At 51.0% G+C, this 17,161-nt stretch overlaps 1 protein-coding gene across 1 annotated transcript; it reads right to left on the reverse strand.

The window, feature by feature from the left end:
* Positions 1–9,435: 9,435 nt before the first annotated feature.
* Positions 9,436–15,246, reverse strand: KRT32 (keratin 32, type I). The gene is made up of 7 exons (XM_006774381.2): positions 14,715–15,246; positions 13,969–14,051; positions 13,674–13,830; positions 12,515–12,676; positions 12,310–12,435; positions 11,385–11,605; positions 9,436–9,852 (listed from the first exon to the last, which is right to left on the reverse strand). The coding sequence occupies exons 1-7, from the start codon at positions 15,180–15,182 to the stop codon at positions 9,723–9,725; spliced, it is 1,347 nt and encodes a 448-aa protein (XP_006774444.1). The 5' UTR covers positions 15,183–15,246; the 3' UTR covers positions 9,436–9,722.
* Positions 15,247–17,161: the final 1,915 nt, after the last annotated feature.

Genomic DNA, 17,161 nt, shown 5'->3' on the forward strand with positions numbered 1-17,161 from the left:
GGTGTGGGCTGATGCTGCACAGGAGGTTCAGAGCAGCTGGAAAGGCCAAGACACGAGTCTGAGAACCCCCTTCCTTCCTGGGCCTTTTATACCCCATCCCAGGTGGGTGTTGGCTCAGTGCTTTGACCTCACTGCCTTGATTCTCGACCTGTTGTTGTACCGCCATCCTGTTACTCAGCTGTTGAGTTTACCACCAAGAGTTCCTCACCTCATTAAAGGGATGCTGATGATCCGAGGTGCCTCTTGGCTCTGATATCAAGTTGTCTGTTGGTGGGAGGACGGAAGCTTTTATTATTTTTCAAAGAACAAAAGTGCTCTTAGCCATTGGATGTTTATACCTTGATGGGGGTTGGCCTCCTTGTTGATTTGCCCACTCTAAGGCATGACTGTTACTGTGGGTCATTGGAGTAGCTGGAGAGACAGACCCCTGTGACTGCAGTGGTACTCTCTGGGTTTACAATCAACCAGCCTTCCCTATACTGGTTATGATTTGGGTTACTAATAAGTTCTACATTTCTTTTTTCTTCAGTTGTTTGCATTTCAGACTCACTCAAGGGGCAAAAAACTTCCATAAGTCTATTCATTCAGCATACATCTCCCAGCCCATCCTACATGCAGGGCTCTGTGCCACACACCTGATGTAAAGTCCATTGGGAAACAACCACAACTCAGACAGCCATAGGTGTCTGAGAGGCTCATCAGTATCAGAGTGACCCTGCAAACCATTTAATCTGAACCAAGAAAAGTGAGCTCAAGAAGCTAGAAACAAACAAAAATGAGAATAATCTTTTTAATCCCAAATAAGAATTGGCCATGAAACTCAAAGGACATCGAATTATCAGAGTCATGATGGGTCCTCTTACTTCTTTGATTCTAAAGTCTGTTATCAAGCACCTACTGTATATGTTAGGGGATTGATCAATGCTATTGTTTAATCCTTCTTACCATCCTGCGAGGTAAAAAGTCCACGGTTTTTCTAAGATCAACTCCATTATGAAATGACAAAGCCTTATCTCAATATCAGTTTCTTTTGACTCCAGACCCTATCCTTGTTCTCTTCAACTTGACCACCAGCCCATCCCCCACATTCCCACTACCATCCCAACAGAACAACTGTGTCATTGCCAAAACTAAGAAGGGTTAAAAGGCCTACAAACTGGGCAAGAAGTTGAAATGAAGAGATAAAACAAGAATCTGAGATTCTATGTTATTTCTCTTCGTGTCTCAGAAAATACAGATGTTGTGGTACCAAAGCAATATGGCAGGGTTTCTCCAAGGACCATGCCAGAAGATGCCAGGAGAAAGTTCTAGCACACCCTACTGGCTCTTGGTACTGGGAAACCAAGTTAGCTGACTGTTGAGGTCCAGAAAGTCTTCTCAAAATTTGTGGCAGGAGGTAGATAGGGCCCTGAAACTGAAAAACACCTAATGTAGAGTAAGACCCACCTACAAAGTGGTTATAACAAGATCTTTGAAAAAAATGAATATTTGCCAGGGCTTTGAGCACTGAGCAAAACTGAACAGACATCTCTGAATGAACCAGCTATGTGTATGTGAAACATAGCCTATTGGAGTTCTATCGAGAAGAAATACAGAATTTGAGCATTCTGTTCAAGTTGGGTTTTCAAGGAAAGGCCTAGGGTTACTCAGAGCTCATCAATGAATAGCCCTTTGCAGACACCATAATTAGAAGTCATTACCAGGCTAGGCCATCCCCTCCTTCAGAGGTTTCTGCATGCAATCTGCATAGGTTACATCTTCAGACAGCCCTTTGCTGCTCTCCTCCACCTCATCACATAGCAACAATCTTCTCTGTGAGCTAGAGAACTTGGCTTTTAAAGTTATTTCTCTTGAGTTGCTAAATAGAATTCATCTTTTGACCTTATTCTCTGGCAGGATTCATTCACTGGTTAAAGTCCGCGATTTCTTCCATCTCAACATAAATACTTTACAACATCACTGTTGAAGCTTTATATGTTTGGATGATGCTTCTCTTCATTTAAGCTCATTATCATCTTGGCTTGGGCTTCTATTGAGTATGCTGTTTTGCATAATGATACTGGTATTGCATGTTCCTTTGTAAAATTGCTTGTTTCTACTGATTTGCATTTTTCTGAAAGGAGGTGAATGTGGGGTGAGGATCCTTGCCCTCATACCTAAAACTGCCTTCCTTCCTATCTCTTGGCCCTTGGTGAACATATATGAACCAGGTTCTGTGACAAGGAGTGGAGAGGCAGAGGGAGAGATGGAGGGGACCCTTTAGCCCTCCTTTACTCACCTGTATGCACGAGTTCTTTGGGCTGATTCTGACTTTAGAAATACTGGTCTCCAGAGGCAGGAAGTCTACTGCAAATAGAAGTAGGGAGCGGTGGTCTTGAGATGCTATTTTCAAACATGGTGTTTTGCCTATTGATGTATCTCAACCAGTGGGAGAGGAAGGTGTGGAGTTGCAGGCTGGCAGCTGAAAATTGTGCCTGACCCGCAGCCTACCTGCAGGAAGATGCATGGGAGCATCCAGGGGTTTGTGCCCTGTGTGGGAACATCACCCATCATCACACATTGCAGTGGGTGCAAAGATTGAAGACAACTCTTGTGTGTAGCGCCTCCTACTGCAACGTGTCCCAAGTGTTAGGAAATGGTGGCAAAGAAAATCAAAGGTCAAGAAAAACATACTCTTTTTTTCTTTTTTTATTGTTTAAAGTATTAAGAGGCTGAGCATATCATTTTATTATTCTAGTTATGCAATTCGTGAAGCTTTGATGAATGGAAAAGGCACATTTTCTTACAAATTAGATAGAATTTACCATCTGATTTCTTAGTCTAGCCCCATGATCCACAAAGTTTATTCACTATCAGTGTTATTTTCCCACCTACCATGACATATTCTAGACACCAGGGGTGCATCTAGAAAAGACACAGTCCCTGTCCTAGAGTGGGGGAGACACTTGTGATAAAGCTCCACTCTGGGCCTGTGAGGGTGGTGCCACCCTCACGCTGAGGTCTTTAGACTTGTCACCATCTTCCTTCCCATTACCCTGTTGATGGCCCAAGAGCAGAACATAGTTTAAACTAGTCTTCCTTTGCAACTATCTAGAAAAAGCAGTCCTGTTTGTTTGTTTTTTTCTTTCCTCTTATACTGACAATACTCCTGACACTAGATATATGGGCTTTCCACATACCAAGCAATTCTCTGTGACACCATCTGAATGTCCTATAATTCTAGCATTATATGCCTGGAGCTAGTGTCAGATTCTACAAGGTAAGGGCTTAGTCCCACAAAACTGTCCAGGCTGGACTAGCCATGAGCCACAGGCTCTGGGAAGATGGCTACTAGAATGGTGGCTCCCTTGTGGGTGGGCCCCAGTGGGGCTGGAGGCTGGGCAGCCCCTGGGTACCACAGCCTGCCTAGAGCTAGGAGCCTTCACACCGACGTCCCAAAGCTTGAAGAGCAGCAGTTGTTGCTACAGCTAGAAGCCATGGTCCTAGAAAGCTGAGTCTCAGGGTTGTTACTAGGGCCAAGCACCCAAGTGTGAGAGTGCTCCCCTGCCCGGACCTTTCATCTCCCCCCTGGGGTGCAGGTGCAACCTGCAAGCTTCTCCCAGGATGTCCTCGTGTCCACTCCCATCGGAACAGCCATCCGTCAGCTACTCGGTCTCCATAAGTAGCTCCCCACCTCGTACAAGGGAGAGGTACCTGCCTTTGGATCCCTTGTTACTGCCCTCTGCTGCTCACAGGGATCTTTCATGTTATCTCTTTAATGACACCCTATTGAGAATTTCTGCTCATCTGGCGTCTCTCTGGAGTGGTGCTCTCAAAGAGGTAGAGCTCACTGAGTGTGGGTTCCTCTAGTCTCAGGGCAGGAGCCCCAGAGAGACTGGCGTAGAATGGAAGGGTGCTAAGGTGTTTGAACTAAACTCCGAGAGCTAGTTCCGCTGGAGAGGAGAGAGGGGCTGTGAGCTCTTCTGGACACAGAGCAAGTCAGCCTCAAGGTCAGGACTGGGACCTGGGGCTTCCAACCCAGCACATCCTCTCTCTTCTGCATCACACCTTGCCTATGAAAAGACCAAGTGGTAAATATCTTAAGCTTTGCAGGCCAGACAGTCTCTTTGCTCTACAGCTGCTCAACTCCACCCTGTGGCCCTGAGCAGGCATAGACAACATGGAAGTGATGGGTGTGGCCGTTTTCCAGTAAAATATTATTTCCCAAGACAGGCAGCAGCTGGACTGGACCTGTGAGCAGTGGTTTGCTGACCATCACTGTACACAGCACAGTGAACAAGGCTTAAAATTTGGATCCTTCAGAGCACATAGGGCCGGAGGGAGGGCAGCACCCAAGTGGACTCCAGTACTGGACTCTGGGTCTCGGATACTGGACCCTCCACTTTACTGAGACATTTAGACCAAAACTGAAAGTCGATCCAGATGTTTTATAGTTTTGCAGCAAAGCTATCTGTGTATCGTTATTGCTGCGGCTGTTGCTGTTATTTCTGAAACTTGAGCTTCAAATGGCTCAGAAAAGTGACTCAGCTGCCATAGACATTGGGAAAACTCAGAAGACAGGGGCACTTGTTGCAAAGCAGATCTTCCTCAACCAAGCTGGTATCGAGCGCTTACAACAGATTGGCATCATGCTAGGCATTTCGGATGCATTCATCCCAACGACTCTGGGAAGAAGGTAGAATTACCCCCATTTCCAAAGGGGAGAAGGAGACTGAGATACATAGAGGTGGGGGGATCTGCCCAAATCACACAGCGTGTTCGCAGTGGAATTAGGACACCAGCCCAGGATTTCTGAAGCCAGCAGCACTGATGGTTTCCATATGGCAAGATGCTCATCTGTGTGGTTGGCTACAGGAGAGGACTATGTAGAAATAAGCCTATCTCAACCAATGGTTCAAAAGATAAGCCAGCAAATGATCTTTCAAAGGAACTTGCTGTTTAGCAAAATTGAGATCATTGTATTCGTGTGCTAAAATGTATGAAACCCCAAAAGATAGTTTTTTTATTGTTGATGATTTTCCCAGTTATCTCCTAGCATATCCTTTTTTGTAAATACGTTTTTATTGATTTCAGAGAGGCAGGGAGAGGGAGAGAGAAACATCAATGATGAGAGAGAATCATTGGGCGGTTGCTTCCTGCATGCCCCCTACTGGTGATAGAGCCTGTCACCCGGGCATATGCCCTGATCAGGAATTGAACCATCGCCACCTGGTTCATAGGTCAATGCTCAACCACTGGGCCACACCGGCCGGGCCAGGCCCGGCTGGGCATACCTTTTCTTGATCATGCTGTGAAAGAGTCCCTAGTATGGTAGGGGGAGATTGACTTAGTGCATTTCAGTCCACAATTCACCCGTCCCCCAGTCACTGTGTCCAACTCCTGAACTTTTCTCTCTGAGAGCCATCGCCCTCTGGCCAGGCTTCCTAGAGGCAGCTCTGCCCGGCAGGTCCTCACTCCTGCTTCAGAAGGCGGCCTCTCTCCCCGACAGTGAGAGGCAGGCCTGAGTCCCAGACTCTTTAATGGCCTCAGGGAGAGTTCCACCTTTGAAACCCAAGTTCTTTCTTTTTCATTCCCACCTGGAAAGGATCCTGCTACCTGTGGGAGTTTCTCCCGAACATCAAATACACCAGAGGTTTTATTGCTTTACCATAGCCCTAAGTCTTCCTATAAACCAGGGTTAATTAAAGCCAAATGCTTTGATATGAGGACACGGTTCCTTTGAGAATCCCCCATGTGGGTAGCACTGGGTCCAGTTTCCAGAAGGTCCTGGTGGACGTATTTCCCAAAGTTTGTGCCCCCGTCTTCCTCATTCATCAAATAAGAGAGATGAGCTAGGCAGGAGGACAGCTCAGGAGGTCTCTAACTTGGAAGTACCATCCAAACACTGAAGGTGGTGGCCATCTGTGCCCAGCAGGGGGTGGCACTCCTGGTTCTGGGCTGTGGGGCTTGGTTTCACATAAAAAGCTTTAACGGGCATTTGGGTGGTCAGACAGGTCTTGGCAAGTCGGAGGACACACAGGTGTGGGAACAAGGGTTAGGTTGGACTGGACAGTATGTGCTGGGGGCCAGGGGGTGGGGAAGAAGCCTTCAGAAGTCTGCATGAGGTCCAGGGGCCTAGACGCCTGGGTCACAACTCTAGTGTGATTGTTCCCATGGCAACTCTGGCCACAGCCTGTGGTCTGTGCTCTTACTGAGCCAGATGCACGAAGGATGAGGGGATGCTGAGTTTGGAGGTTGCTAGTTGTTATTTAAAGGAAAACTATATTCCCAGGAAAGAGTTTCAGCATCTCAGGGAAAGTGCCTCTGTTCTTAGGGGCATGAAAGAAGGGGAAAGGGGAAATGTTTATTAGCCTGAAAGAATAACAAACCTTGGTGCTTGGAGGAAGCATAACAAGCTCGGAGAGACCCACTGGCTGGCGTCAGGACACTTGGCTCCAGTTCCCACCTGTTGGCTGTGTGCCTGTGAGCACATCTTTCCATCAACCTGGGCCTGTAGACTTCTTGTCTGTGAATGAGAGGCTGGGCCAGGCCAACTGTAGGGCTGCTTTTGATTCTGATAGTTTAGGACAGACCCGTGCAATAGACTTTCTACAGTCATGGAAATAGTCCCTATCTGTGCACACCAGTGTTGTACCACCAGCCACGCAAAGGCCTTGAGTATTTGAAATGTGGCTAGTGTGACTGAAGTATTTTTTCTTTTCAGTTTATCTTTATTGTTGAAAGTATTTAAAATGCCCCCCACCATTGACACCCTGCACCCGCACTCCCCCAGGCCCATCGCACCATTGTCTGTGCCCATGGGTTATGGATATCTCTCTATCTCTCTATCTATCTATCTATCTATCTATCTATCTATCTATCTATCTATCAAAAGCCTAAGTGACCATTATGACCAGTCAACTGGTCACTATGACATGCACTGACCGCTGGGAGACAGACGCTCAATGCAGGAGCTGCCCCCTAGTGGTCAGTATGCTCCCACAGCCAACTTCCTGCCGCCGGCCAACCTCCCACCGTCCCTCTCCCGGCCGGCCTTAATCGGCCCTGATGCTGGCCAGGCCAAGGAACCCCACCCATGCACGGATTCGTGCACCAGGCCTCTAGTGTGCATATAAGCTCTTTGATTAATCTCTTCCCATCTCCCCTTTCCTCTGAGGTTCATCAGTCTGTTCCATGCTTCCCTGTCTCTGGATCTGTTTTATTTAATTAGAAAATAATCAGCCCGGTGTAGGTAATGGTTACCATATTGGACAGAATGGGCCTAGGATCCTAGAGCCAAAGAGTTGGTTCTGTTTAGTCTGTCATGTTAATCAAGCTGAGCACATTCTGGACAAATTTTGCACAGGGACTGAAAGTAAGGAATGTTGGTTTGTGCTCAGTTATTAGAAGCCCCCCTGCCATGGCATTCCAGCTCATTAAAATCTCTCTCTCTCTCTCTCTCTCTCTCTCTCGTCAATAATGCATATTTCTCCTCCCTCCCCCCCCCCCACACACACACACACACACACACACACACAACCAGGAACCACAGCGGGCTGAGCAGTGTGTTTGCGTGTCTCCTGTCAGGCTCATGGCCCTGTCTGCCAGGCATGTGGAATCATGTCTGAACAGCCTCAGGCAGCGTCAGGAGCCACTCCATCTCTCATAATTTCTTGGCAGGTCCAGAGGGCAAATTCTTAATAGAAACATCACTTCAGCTCATTAAGGAAGAACTACGCATTCAGAGGGTGAGGTGCAAAAAGGTGTTCAAGATTCCAGCTCCCAGCTTTCTCCTCTTTATCTACCTTTGCCAAATAGGGCCCTTCACTGAGTTTCCCCAGTCAATCCCTTACTATTCCATTCCCCACGACCATTGCCTTAGGTGAGACCCCTTCAGCTTCTGCCACATTGTTCATCAGCTCTCTCCCTGCCTCTCAGCTGTCCTGGTTACACTCCTTTGTGAAACTTTCTACAATACCCCACCCCCCACCCCAGTCATGTCATCTGGGCTCAAGGCCTGCAGCAGCCCTCCCACTGCCTTCAGGATAGAGTCCAGGCTCTTTGTGGGGTAACCAAGGCCCCCCACGGTCTGACCTTCCCACCATTTCAGCTTTATTTCCACTAGTTTGTCACAGGAACCTACTGCTCCCACCAGGAGGACCACTCACGCGCTCCCCAACTCTCCTCCCCAGACATGACTTCTGCTTTCCTGCAGACCCCACACCTATACCTCTCTTTTGTACCGTAGACATCCTATTCAACCTTCCAGGCCAATCTCAGATTCCACCAGCTATATCAAGCATGTCAAACTCAAAGGCTAACACAGGTCAAATAAACGAGGCCCGCAGACCACAAGTTTGACATGCTTCAGCTACGTGAGACCTTCTCTGCTCTCCCCAAACCAGGACTTTCTCCCAGTCGGTGTCGTGTGTATACTCTGGAATTTGGCAGTGAGGCAAAGTGGTTAGAATAATGCTACAGTGGAAGCAGCTAGACCTGGGTCCAAATCTTTGTCCTTGCATGTAGCTTTGGGCAACTAACTAAACCACTCTCTGCACCTCAGTTTCCCATCTCTAAGATGGGCACGGTCATGAAAACTGCATAAGTTAATTTATGTAATGTGCGCAATACAATATAAGGTGCGTCACAAGTGCTCAGTAAGTGGCAGAAATAGTTATTATTATTTTATTACTAGGCCCTTATTGAGGCATGAGTGAGGCCTTACACACTGGTTCTAGCTCCTTCTCTAATTAGAAGTGCCTGGATGGTGGGCATCAGTTGCATTTTTGGTATGCCCTGGCCCCCAGCTGTTGTTTGCAAATAGTGAGGACTTCTTGAGAATATGAATTGGTTGAGCATCTCCAGAGCCTGAAGGACTGTGTTTGGGACTGGGGCCCACCACTTACTCACTGTGTGATCTTGAGCAAGATTCTTAACCTCTCTGGGCCTCAGTTTCCTCATTTGTAAAGTGGAGAAAATGATGGTGCCTTTTTCATAGATTGTTGCAAGGATTTAATGGGGCATTAACAAGGTGTCTGGGGGGCCACCGCCTGGGTTAACCAGCCCATGATGTAGAACCTTCACCTCCCAAGCAGTAAGTAAGGATATTATGAATGAATGAATGACCCCATTGTACCAGCCGCCATGAGGCTTAGGGTGGGATCATCACAGGAATATTCTCATCTACAGTTGTTTGGCCTAAGTTTCTGGCGTAATTATCTCCCTCCTCTTTTTATGTTTTTATTACTTGTCTCTGAACCAGTAGCCTGGTTTTAACTGGTTTCGGGCATGTGGGCCTTTTTGGCAAATGCCTCTCAAGCCTCTGTGGAAGCAGGGCCATACAACAAATACAGACTTTGGCCCATTCCTCTTGATGCCCACTGAGCAGCGGTACTGGCTGGTGGACACAGCGTCGTAAATGACAAATAGAGAAAGATGTTTGCAGGCCACTGAATGCGGCTTTATTTGCCAGTTGACTAAGGACACAGGCTCTTGAGGCAGCAGAGAACTAGAAACATCAGCAAATTAACCTGTGGAGAGGCTGTTACTAAGAGATGGGGGCCAGGGCGCCCCCTGCAGTATCAGAGCGCCTTGCGGACAGACGGCCCACCTGGCACTGCTCAGTCTTCCTTGCTGGCCCGGCTCTCTTGGTGGCCACCGAACCCAGGTCAGGCTCGACCTACAGAGGCACCAGCTGTCCAGCTCTGGTCCCTCCAGGATCCATCCACCAGCACTGAGGGGCTTCAGTAGCGGCCCGGGGGGCAGGGCACGCAAGGCACACAGACAGTGTGGGGCACACAGACGGTGCGGGGCACAGTGGGGGAGGGCACACAGGGGGGACACGAGGGAGTGGAGCACGGGTTACAGGGCAACCTGCAGAAGAAAGGCACATGAAGGGGTTAAAGAAGCCGGAGTGGGCAGCAGGTTCTGCCCCCAATGCCTCCCCAATCCACCCACTGCTTACCTTCTCTGCTTACTTCCCTGGTCCCACCCTTCATCGTCTTCATCTCTGTGACCCCAATGGCCTCCTAACTGGTCTCCCAACCCCACTCATACCCCTTGTAGCTACTGTCAACTTGATGGCCAGAGCGATCTTCCACAAACACAAATCTAATCATCTCCCTCCCCTGCTTAAGACCTTCAGAGGCTCCCATTTGTACTCAGGACAAAGAGCAACTTCCTTCAACTCAATGGTCACCTCCTCCTCGAAGCCCCTCCCTGGATCTCTCTGTGTCAAATCCCCCTGTGGTACCATGTACCTCCTTCCAGAGCAGTGTGATTATTCTAGTATGAACTCTCTTCCAGTGAGCAGTGAGGTGAGCAGCCATGGATGCATGCCCCCTGCATACCTGGCCTAGAGCAGACTCTTAATAATTGACTAAATCTGTGGTTGGCAAACCGCGGCTCGCGAACCACATGCGGCTCTTTGGCCCCTTGAGTGTGGCTCTTCCTAAGCCTTAGGAGTATCCTAATTAAGTTAATAACAATGTACCTACCTATATAGTTTAAGTTTACAAAATTTGGCTCTCAAAAGAAATTTCAATCGTTGTACTGTTGATATTTGGCTCTGTTGACTAATGAGTTTGCCGACCACTGACCTAGACCATGAGGGCCTCCTGAACAGTGTCCCTGCCCGGTCTCTCCTCCCTCTACTCAGCCCTTCCTCTGCCTGCCACCTGTGACATCTTCCTGAGGAGCAGCTGTGAGCTCTCACTGACTTGGTCAAGAAATGTTTACTGAGCATCTACTATGTGCCAGGAGCAGGAGGTAAAAATATTTTATATTGTCTCTGGGGTCCAGGTATTTACCCTCCAGTGAGGGAGATCCGCAGTTAAGCAAATTCTATCATCTCCTCCTTAAAAACAGCAAGGCCTCTCCGTTGCCTATGAAATAAAACCCTCCCTCTCCAGCATGGCCTTCATGGCTCTCCACGAATGGGCCCCAACTGACCTTTCCTGTCCACCTCCCACCCAGATCATCACATGAAGCTACATACTCCCTTCCCAGTGCTGAAACCATCCTTCTCCTTCCCTCCTCCCCGCCCCCCCGACCCCCGGCAGCCCCAGTATGATCTCCAGTTGCTCATCTGCCTGGCTCTCTAAACAGATGGGAACAACTTGAGAGCAGATGCCTTAACATCATCCATCTGGGTCTTCCCCTGGCGCCTGGCACACGCTGGGCCCTTGGAAGGAGTTTGTTGACTTGGGATGGAACAGGATCTTCAACGGGCCAGGTTTAGGGAGGGCGGCATGAACGCCTGCCTGACTTTCTTCAGATCCTATCGGCTTCCTAATCCCTTCTTAATTACGCCAGGGTTCTCCCTTCTGAGAAGATCCAGTTGCTGCCTGTGGCTTCCCCAACCCTCCCACGCATCTCCCGGTACAGCCTGGGCTGGGCCCGCGTACTTGCAGTCCTCGCTCTCCAGCAGGCCCCGGTACGTGTTGATCTCACACTCCAGCCGGGCCCGGACGTCCAGCAGCACCTGGTACTCCTGGTTCTGCCGCTCCAGGTCGCAGCGGATCTCGGCCAGCTGGGCCTCCACGTTGGTGATCAGGCACTGTATCTGGGCCAGCTGCGAGCTGTAGCGGGCCTCGGTCTCCGTCAGCATGTTCTCCAGGGAGTCCCTCTGAGGAAAGGAGAGGAAATGAGTATGAGGAACAGATCTGTTTTCCACGGCCTGACTCAGGAAGAGCCAGAAAGAGCCAAGTCTCTCTTTGGGGTTGAGAATGACCCCTCTTTACCTAAGTCACTGTGGAAACGAAAGCCCAGAAAGGCCAAGTGACTTGTTCAAGGTTAAGCAGCTGGTAAGTGAGAGACCAGGGTTTGAACACAGGTCCGTGTGATCCTAAATCCCTATTCCTTCTCCAACCCTAGTCTGCCTTCAGGCTTTGGGTCTGAGGTTCCCCGGGCTCCTTCCCTCAGGCATCATTGGGAACAGTGGTCTTTAACCCTGGCTGCATGTTAGAGTCACCCGGGCCCAGGCCCCGCCTCCAGAAACTCTGATTTCATTCTTCTGGGGAGGAACCTGGGCATTTGGTTCTTTAAATCCTCACAGGTGGGGAAGCCTGGGTTTGGAAGGGCAGGCTAAGCAGAGAACAAGCGTTCTCAAGGAGTCATTTTTGACCGCAGCCACCTAACTCATGTCAGATCTGGGACACCCATTTTATCTCTGAGCTGGGTCTTGGGAGAAACCTCCCTCCAAGAAAGGTCAGCTGGGCGAGCATCCCCAGTAGCTGCATCTGGGCCTCCTCCTCCTCCTCCTTCCGGGATGCCTGCACCTACGCTTGGTGCCAGCTGGGAGCCAGAGCTGCGGAAGAGGTGTTCCCTCACCAGGCTGTGCTGGGCCTGCAGCTCGATCTCCAGCGTGTTGACTGTTCGTCTCAGATCAATGATGTCCGACTGGTAGGTCTGAAGCTGCTCAGAGCTGGTGGCCACCTGCTGGTTAAGCTCCTCCATCTGCAAGGGGGGAGACAGGAGAGGCTGAGGATGCCTTCGCGGGGACACTGGGGAGGCCGCCCTCCGGCGAGAGGCCCACCTGCGTGTTGAACCACTCCTCCACGTCCCTGCGGTTGGCCTCCACCACCGTCTCGTACTGACACCGCATCTCTTCCAGCATCCTGTTCAGGTCCACGGGGGGCGCAGCGTCCACCTCAATGTTAAGGCGGTCCCCAAGCTGGCATCGGAGGGTGCCGACTTCCTGAAAAGGAGCAAGAGCCCCAGGCACGTGTGAAGTTGTGGGATTCGGGGCTCACCCGGCCACCCTCCCCACGTGTTCATCTGGGAAGCGGGGCAGCAAAAGCCTGGCTTCACTGGGTTCAAGGCCAAGTTAGAGCAGGCGCCTCCGCGGGCTTGGCTGCCAAGGAGAGAAAGTTGTCACTGAGGCTCCAGCGTGTGCGATAGCGCCGCATTAGTGGCTTCTGGTTCAGGCCCCAGTTCCCTGATTAGGTGGGATGAGTCAGTACCTTAGGGCACTTGGCAAAGACGTGCGGTTTGTTACTTTACACTTAAGGAAACCCAGCCAGGAAGCAGAGACACTTGTTCTTTCAAGTGCCAAGTCAAGAGGTTGAGAGTCAACCCAGGGAAGGAGGGGAAAACATCAGAGCTCAGGTGGACGCTTAGCATTCCCACCAGGACCTGCAGGAGGGGAGGGAAAGCCGGAAAGGGCTGACCTGAGGCTCGTGGATTAAGTCTATTAGATGCAAACAGAAGAGAAGAAGGAAGGGGAAGATGGGGACAGAAGGAAGGAAACCACGGCAGTTCAACTGCTCCTGAGAAGACATGGGGCACCCAGCAGTCCAGCCCCGCAGAGACGGGCGGGTGTGGGTTCCAGAACACAACCCCCGGGTTCCAGTGCACCAACCGGCCCCTGGAGCTTGGCTCTCAGGAGAAAAACAAATGCCGGAAAAGCACCTGGCAGTCACGCAAGTCCGGGGAATGCAGAGGAGATGGCTAGTGTTTCTGAGCACCGACCCAGGGACAGGTGTTTCAAGCCCCAGACCTCACTGAATTCTCAAAGCAACCCTGTCTGATAGTGTTGCTCCCGTGTACAGATAAGGAGGCTCAGAAAGGTTAAAGGCACTGGGCAAAGTCACAGAAACGATACGTGGCAGGCCTGGGAATTCCAACCCACGTCGGTCCGACCCGACGTCCCACGTACTTCCCACGATCTGCTTCTGCCTGACTTCCGGCCTCACCTCCTCGTGGTTCTTCTTGAGGCAGAGCAGCTCCTCCTTCAGGGACTCCACCTGGGCCTCCAGGTTGGCCTTGCACAGGGTCAGCTCGTCCAGGATCCTGCGTAGGCCATTGGTGTCGGCTTCCACCAGCTGCCTCAGGGCCAGCTCCGTCTCATACCTGCACCAGGACAGGGTCAACGGAAATCAGGGGAGTCCTTGAACTGCTGGCACTTCTCCGCCTCTCCACGAAGTGAGTGGAAAGCTGCCCCCGAGCATGTGTGGGGAGAGAGGGCACCCATGCCCAGGCCAAACTCACTTGGTCCTGAAGTCGTCGGCAGCCAGCTTGGCATTATCGATGTGCACCACCATCCTGGCGTTGTCTGCCTTGGTGCACAGAACCTGGAGGCCGAAGCACATAGGGGGTCAGTCCAGGATAAGAAGCCAAGCGAGGAGAAGACGGTAGCTGGGGTCTCAGCAGCCTAGCAGCCATCACTACAGAAGCCCCTCCTCCCTGGAACTCTGGGGGGAGGGAGGGGGTACTTTAGTGAACTGCTCGTCCTTAAAGACATGAGATTTATTTCTTAAGCACCTGGGTCTGCATAAACCAAAATACCCCATTCTGGGTCCAATGAGCAATACGGAAGGAAAGACCCTCATTAAGTCTGAAGTCATTCATGGGACAGTTAGAAGGGTCCTTCCTCAGCACTAACATTTACTGAAAACCCACCCCGTTCCAGGGGCTGTGCTCAGTACTTGACCTGCATCAACTCAGGGAATCCTCTTGGCATCGCCATTAGGTAAGGACCGTTATTATCCCCATTCTACAGATGGGGAAGCTGAGGCCCAGGGAAGGGAAGGGACCTCCCAAAGTCATGCAATGGAGACTACATCCCAGGCCCCTTTCCACGTTAAGGGCTCTGGCTGGGTGCTCCAATTATGAGCTCATTCTGTGCCCTCGGGAAGCCTCTTGTCCCTGAACATAGCCTGGTAAACGATGAGATTCCAATCTAGAATGCCTGCCGTCCCAGTTGCCTTCCCAGTCTGTTCAGCGCCCACCCTCACCTTCTGCTGCAGCTCCTCAATGGTCCTGAAATACGACTGGTAGTCAGGACACATGGTGGGCACTGGAGACTGGCAGGCCTCTTGGATCTTGCTCTCCAGGTTGGCGTTCTCCTGCTCCAGCTGCCGCACCTTCTCCAGGTAGTTGGCCAGCCGGTCATTTAGGAACTGCATGGTCTCCTTCTCGCTGCCATTGAAGGTCCCTTCGCAGAGCCAGCTGCAGGTCCCCATGGGGCCAGAGATGCCAGCGGTGGGCCGGCAGCCACTGGGTCGGCAGGAGCTGGAGAGGTAGGTCTTGGAGAGGCAGCCGGCCGGCCGGTAGGTGGTGGGCATGCAGACGGAAGGCACGCAGGGCATGGGCTGGCAGACGTAGCCCAGGCACAGCTCGGGCCGGCAGTTCATGCCGCTGGAGCAGACAGAGGAGGCCCGGGGGCAGCTCTTGACGGAGGCAGGTGGGCAGTTGGATGCCATGTGGGGGAGGCCCCTTCTCTCAGCGGCAGCTGCTTGGATCGCCAACACCTACAGACCCCATCCCTCTGGGGCCTTTTATCCCCTTGGAGTGAGGGGCCTCGCCCTAGAAAGCGGTGTTGATGTGTACACTCGGCCTCAGAGGAAGCTGCTAATTAATTTGTAATTTGGTTTCCAATAAGCAGTTCCTTTCCTCATAAAAGAGACCAAGCTTGTCATTTGGCTACAGCTGGCCTCCTGTCATTGATCACCAGGGGAGAGTTTCCGGACACATCTTCAAAGGATCGGCTCCAAGCTGGGCCCTCATTACCAGGGCGGGGTGGCCAGGAGACCATGGCAGCCTGGCCCTGTGCCCCCCGGGGCCTGGCCCACTGCGCCCCCGCCTGCTCTGGCTCTGAGAAAGGCACAGTCTATGGGCCTGTGGGCATTCCTCTTAATGAGAGCGTTCCCTGTGGGAAGAGGCCTGGCCCTGAAGGAGGAAGTGTGTGGGTGACAGAAGCTGCATCGATACTGGCAGTGGTAGAAATCCAGGCAGGTCGGGAAGAGAACCTCTGGGGCTTCAGAGCATGGATCAGCTTCCTCCCCAGGGGAAGAAATAATATCTGGGGCAAGAGAACAAACTCAAGTCAGAAAGCCTTAAGAGCCAGGGACAGCCTTGCAGCTGGACACCGTTGAGAAAGATGAGGGAATGCCACTAGGGGAGAAAACCTTCAATGTCCTGGACACCTCCGTGAGGCGGATGCTCTATCTTGACCGGCTCTGGATCACCCTTTCATTGCTCACTGCTTCACGTACAGGAAGCAGTGAGCAATGCAAGTCAAGTTCCAGTCTTGTTTGCTGAGACGGAGGCTGGCCAGGCTGGCACCGGCCCTACTTTCCCTTTCTGCAATAGTGGACAGGGAGGGCTCCTGTTGGGGCCTCAGAGAGGGGAGGCAGGGGGCATCGGCTCCCTTGAGAAGTGACACTTTGCAGCCTGGGGATGAGCTGTGCCAGGAGGTGGGGACAGGTATCTCCAGTCATAGGAGCCTTGACATTCCTTAAGAAAGCAACAGGTGAGACCTGTGGTTTCAGTCCTTGTCTGCAATGCCTGCCAGCTCAAACATGTCACGTTTAATGTGTGTGTGTTATGTAGCCACGTCCTATTCCTTCATCTTCTCAACATAATATTGGGGTATAAGCACTTGTCCTGTTTTTCACATATCTCTAGAAGTATTGGTGGAGAGGCAGGGAAGAGAAAACCCCACTCAGCCCTATTCCCAGAATACTTTGCTTAAGAAAAGTCAAGAGAGAGATTATTACCTTCTAACTTGCTGTGTGACCTTGGGAAAGTCACTTTACCTCTCTGGGCCTCAGTTTCCTCATGCAAATTGAAAAGGTTAGGTTAGCCCAGCCACATGGCTCAGTGGTTGAGCGTCAACCTATGAACCAGAAGGTCACAGTTCTATTCCCGGTCGGGGAACTCAATTCCCAGTGTGAGGTGTGCGGGAGGCAGCCGATCCATGATTCTCTCTCATCATGGATGTTTCTATCTCTCTCTCCCTATCCCCCTTCCTCTCTGAAATCAATAAAAATCTATTTTTTTTTTTAAAGTACACCATGGGGATCAGACAGTACTGAGGTCGATGTCAGAGGCGCCCTGAGCCCCCTGAACTTCCAGGGGCCTTGCCAGCAGGGCTCTCAGCCTGGCTGCTCCCTGGAATCACGTGCAGAGCTTTAATAAACCCCAACGCCAGGCCTGTTCCAGACCCACGAAGTCAGGATTTCAGACCAGGCATCCATGTGTTTCAAAGGCATCAGCCTTGGTTAAGGCCAAGGACCTCTGGCCAAGTGGAAACAGCTTTACAATTGAAAAGCACAAGCTAATAAAGTAGATAGTAATGCCTTCTGCACAGGATCTGGTGTGCTCCATCTTGGAGGGAGTTAGGGTAGGTTTGGAAGAGGCTTGTACCACAAATAATAAAGAGGAGGAGGAGAAGGAGGAG

Source organism: Myotis davidii, unplaced genomic scaffold, assembly GCF_000327345.1.
Source record: "Myotis davidii unplaced genomic scaffold, ASM32734v1 scaffold327, whole genome shotgun sequence".
Classification (NCBI taxonomy): domain Eukaryota; kingdom Metazoa; phylum Chordata; class Mammalia; order Chiroptera; family Vespertilionidae; genus Myotis; species Myotis davidii.

Bases quoted from the DNA above. Each gene is read 5' to 3' on its own strand.
- KRT32 (XM_006774381.2), bottom strand. From the start codon at position 15,182: ATGGCATCCAACTGCCCACCTGCCTCCGTCAAGAGCTGCCCCCGGGCC. The intron at 12,677-13,673 runs GTGAGGCCGGAA...GCTCCTTTTCAG, and splicing joins TCAAGAAGAACCACGAGGAG to GAAGTCGGCACCCTCCGATG. The intron at 9,853-11,384 runs GTACGCGGGCCC...TTTCTTCTGCAG, and splicing joins CTGGAGAGCGAGGACTGCAA to GTTGCCCTGTAACCCGTGCT.